The following is a 4375-nucleotide window of genomic DNA, read 5'->3' on the forward strand; positions in this document are numbered from 1 at the left end:
TTTGTACTAGATGAGGAGCGAGAAGATATTGGTTATAAAAATGTAATTAACAGTTAAAAATTGCTACTATATCACAATATGTTCATCTAATCATTTAATGTGTGCTGACCAACACTTCTTCCTGCTCTAAAATATGCACTACACTATGATATGTACTATGAACTATCAAGCAACTTAAAGAAGTCCAGACGCTTTTCTTTGCAAGCTCCTTTGACTGCGATGACCTGGATGACTGAGAACCTTCACAGACACTATGAGATAAACAAGTTTATTTTCCTCTCACAGTGGTAAAGCTTTTCTCATCCACTGTCTCGACATTCTCAAACAAATCTGCAAATTAGGGAAAAAGCATTTAAATGTCACCATGGAGGTAGCTTTAACTGTTTTTGTTGTTGTTATAACTATTCTCACGCCTGTCAGCCTTTTACTTTAGCCGCAACAGCAAGACAGTTTGAAGTTTACTGACAATTTACACAAGACACTAATTTTAAACAATCTAATCTGAGCAGGAATGATCAAAATATACAGTTGATCAAAAGATTCACTTTCTTAACTAGAAGTCAGTGATTTTGCTAAAAACTCTTAGTGCTTCTTCACACAGCTTCCCAGTTTCACATATAAGGCCATGGAGAATGTTTTCATACATACAACTGATTACATGGCTCTTAGGATATCCCTTCTTATTGAAAGTGATGCTGTTACAACCACCCCTGTCTCCACTACACCTGGGCATGTGTTCCTTTCTGATGTGTCTGTTAAAAGTGTGCTGTTACTTTCAATGATGAAGTCAACCTTTAGTGGCCAACCTGGTCTAACAACAACATCGTGACGACAGGACATCTGAGCTCTGAGAGATTTGAAGCCTCAGTCAAAACTGAGAACAATCACACACAAGAAAAAAAATCTGTGTCACACATGAACTTATGACATGCACCAAATTGTTTTAAATAGTTCCACGAGATTGCTGCTACTGTTCACTTCTGGAAGTAGTAACAGCAACATTGTGAGCTGAGTCTTTCGGGACTTTTTGTGAGATACACTTTCATTTTCAGTCTGAAGCAATAGTGTGTGCGTGTGTGTTGGATGAGAGAGAGAGACTAAAAAACCTAAAATCTAAGTCAGTGAGCCCTCTGCCTCATACGACACACACAGCACTGACTGACCCTCGCTGTTTCGCCTTGGCAGCAGACCCGTGAGTGACCTTGTGTGCACACCGTTGTGCTTTACAAATGAATTAGACCGCCAGTGTCAGGTTTATACCACAGCTGATATATACTATATTTGAAAGTTTTTATATTTCAATTTAAACTTTATTAGTAATTACCATAATCCTTTTTTCATTTCTATGTAGAATGGTTAATCCACCAATGCGCAAAGTATTTGATAAAAATGATTATTTTACTAATGATTTCTTTTCTTTTTTTTTTACAAAAAAGCAGAAAAATATTCACACCTTGCTTTATTATTTTAAAAGGCGTCAAATTAAATCATTTGTTTGCGTTCCTCAACAGAAAATGTTTTTAGTGGTTGATTGTTGTTTATTGTATTTGTTATTAACTTAGAAACTGTTTGCGTGCAAAGCAACACAAAAAAGACGCAAAAACGCTTTCACAATTTTAAAGGCGTGTTATTAATACAAACAGTATTCTCACAGATAACGAGATCAATACCTTGTTCATATGTTTTTGTTCATTGTTATTTCCTGGTTAAACCGAAACAACTAACGGGCAATCCCCGCCCCTCAGGCGAAGTTATAAACATCGTGACCACACCGTCACCTCGCATAACCTTCAGACTGAGAACCTGAAAAGATCGCAGCCTCACTTCCTAAACAAAGCGATGTCTGCTGCCGTTGTGAGCCAGAGGTGGGAGGTGAACCTGCACATGAACCAGCTGCCAGATGCGACCCTGCGTGAGCTCAACCAGGTGTTGAAAACGCGCGTCAACCAAGGTAAATAAAATCTGAAAATAAATACATAAAAATGAAATTATCAATACTCAGTTAATCTGTGTCCAGTGTTTTAAAACATTTTTTAATCTTTTTAAACTGGACAATTTTACTTTCAACAATAACCTCTGCTCAGTCTAATGCAGGGAACATGGTACAGTTATCTATGATATGTGTGGAGCTATATTTAGTCTAAAGGCTGCAAAGTAAAGTCCCCTCTGTCCTGTGTTATATGTGTTTAGGATATACGAAGAATCATGGAGGAAAGTCACATGACCACGACTCTGCACCACTGTCCAAATGTGGAATCAAGCCCGGTTCAGCTGTGCAGATGGTGAGAAACGTTTATGATGGAGGGTCCATCGTTATTTTAGCTTTCTTTACATTTTACAGCTCCTGTCACACCTGTGATCAACACTAATTTAATACTACATGGAATAAATTATAATTCACGTATTTCCTTATTAATATTTTGGTATAAAAACATGAACTGAGTTTCCTCACTCCATTTCAAAATGGTTGCACTTAGAGGACTCACTGAAAAGGTTTCTAAAATATTTGTTTTCTGTTTTATGATATGTGTTAAGTGCTGTTTAACCAAAGTACTAACCCTCACCTCTCATAACCTTCAGATGGTGGTAGCCAAAACAATGTGTGAAATCTTCATTATCATGGCTAATGGTCAGAGATGCCTGATGCTCCTGCGCGCCATACAGCTGCAAGTAATGATTGTGAGCATTTTCAAACAGAAAGTGAAGAAAATGGTCAACGAGAAAGGTTAGTAACCTAAAAAAAACAAAAATTAAATACGTTAAAATTGTAATTACCAGTGCTTAATGACTCTATATTCAAATGTCTTAAAAAAATTTCACTAAAAAATCTATAAAATGTTATGAAGTTATGTTATGTTATGAATAATGCAGGAAACGTAATATAATTATTTATGACATATTTGTAGCTATATTTAGTCTAGTCATCTCTTTCTGTGTCATGTGTGTTTAGGATGCGCTGAGAAGGATTTCAAGCTGCACGTTGATGGCACGCCACTGGACGACGACTCTGCACCAGTGACAAAATACGGAATCAAAACCGGCTCAGTTGTGCAGATGGTGATTATGGTTCACGGAGGATGAAGGAGTCCATCATGAATTCATCTGATTACATCAAAGTTACAGGATTCACTGAACTATAAATACACATAAAGAACAAAACGCATAATTCTAATTGAAGCTTGGCGTCTATTTCTCCTTTGCGCTTTCTTTGCATTTTACGCCTCTTGTCATACCTATACTCAGCACTAATTCAATATCATATGGAGTAAATAATGATTAATTGGGGTGCATTTTTTTTCCAAACAAGTTTCTGGGGCTTCTGTTCTCACAGTCAGAGCTGTGTGCCTGAGTATATTAGGAATTTCTCCTCTCACTGACGTTACACACATCCCATATCTGAAACAAAGGATACAAACAATAATTAAGGAGCCTCAGATTATTATCATTACAGGAAGAAATCAGAATAAATGTAACTGTATATAGAGCAACCTCCAAAAAGTACATACTGAAAAAAGACTGATTTTATATTTGCTATTTGTAATGTGCATGAATAAATACACATTACCAAATGTCATTGTTCTGCTCACATACCACTGATGTCTGCACGTTGAGTAGTTTACCGTTTTTAAGTCAATGACAACATTTGAAATAATTTTGAAATCAGGTTTAACAATTTTAATCTAAACTGAGCCAAAAAGCATCGTGATGTTCACGTGTTTCATATTTATTTAAACTTTTTGATTCCACTTTAACTTGATTATTGTACAACTTTAGCTGTTCCTGTAAATACTTCTAAATCAGCATTGGTGTAAGGTTTATATTGTTGATTGTCATTTATGCTTGGAAATTTTTACTCATATATGCTTAGAGTTTTATAATCGATTGCATAATAACAGAGGTTCAATCCGTAGTACCGGTAGTCTGTAGGGACTCTGTGTGCTTTCCAGAGTGTTCTGGCATGCACACACATCTTAAGGTCATGAGAGAGGTCATACCTTCTCTTACTGATTTATACTATAGGAGGACACCTACTCTGTATCTGTTTTAGTATAAGTGCCTTTTGTTTAGATGAATTGCTGGACTTCCAGGCCAGCAGATTTTGGGGAGTCGTTCACAGGATCACATCTTGACCACACACACACACACACATACCTACACGGCACACAGACAAGGTACTCTTTGTTCACATGTATATCTGTGTAATGCGTCATATGTTAATGAACCTATGCATATTCATGTAACCTCAATAAAGAGCAGTGTTACGAGGGAGCAGACGAGAGCACTGGTGTCAAACGATGGAACGACGCTCGTCCAGTTCTCTCCCTCGTGCACGAGTAACACAAAGAGCTCTGGTAAATTGCGTCTTGCTTTTGCT

General features: G+C 37.0%; 1 protein-coding gene across 1 annotated transcript; it reads left to right on the forward strand.

Moving 5' to 3' along the window:
* Positions 1 to 1138: 1138 nt before the first annotated feature.
* LOC146636476 (uncharacterized) lies at positions 1139 to 3205 on the forward strand. The gene is made up of 5 exons (XM_085350833.1): positions 1139 to 1192; positions 1746 to 1951; positions 2191 to 2282; positions 2581 to 2725; positions 2951 to 3205. Exons 2-5 carry the CDS (start codon positions 1840 to 1842, stop codon positions 3079 to 3081), a joined length of 480 nt encoding a protein of 159 aa, XP_085206959.1. The 5' UTR covers positions 1139 to 1192; positions 1746 to 1839; the 3' UTR covers positions 3082 to 3205.
* The last annotated feature ends 1170 nt before the right edge of the window (positions 3206 to 4375 follow it).

This window comes from Diplotaxodon limnothrissa, linkage group LG3 (assembly GCF_057381915.1).
Source record: "Diplotaxodon limnothrissa isolate DT_005_m linkage group LG3, D_limnothrissa_male_GT1.1, whole genome shotgun sequence".
NCBI classification, from domain to species: Eukaryota; Metazoa; Chordata; class Actinopteri; order Cichliformes; family Cichlidae; genus Diplotaxodon; species Diplotaxodon limnothrissa.

What these genes read in the sequence shown, in the direction of transcription:
- LOC146636476 (XM_085350833.1), top strand. Translation starts at nt 1,840, where the DNA reads ATGTCTGCTGCCGTTGTGAGCCAGAGGTGGGAGGTGAACCTGCACATG. An exon ending in CCGGTTCAGCTGTGCAGATG is followed by an intron (nt 2,283 to 2,580) that starts GTGAGAAACGTT and finishes CATAACCTTCAG; the next exon opens with ATGGTGGTAGCCAAAACAAT. An exon ending in GAAAATGGTCAACGAGAAAG is followed by an intron (nt 2,726 to 2,950) that starts GTTAGTAACCTA and finishes ATGTGTGTTTAG; the next exon opens with GATGCGCTGAGAAGGATTTC.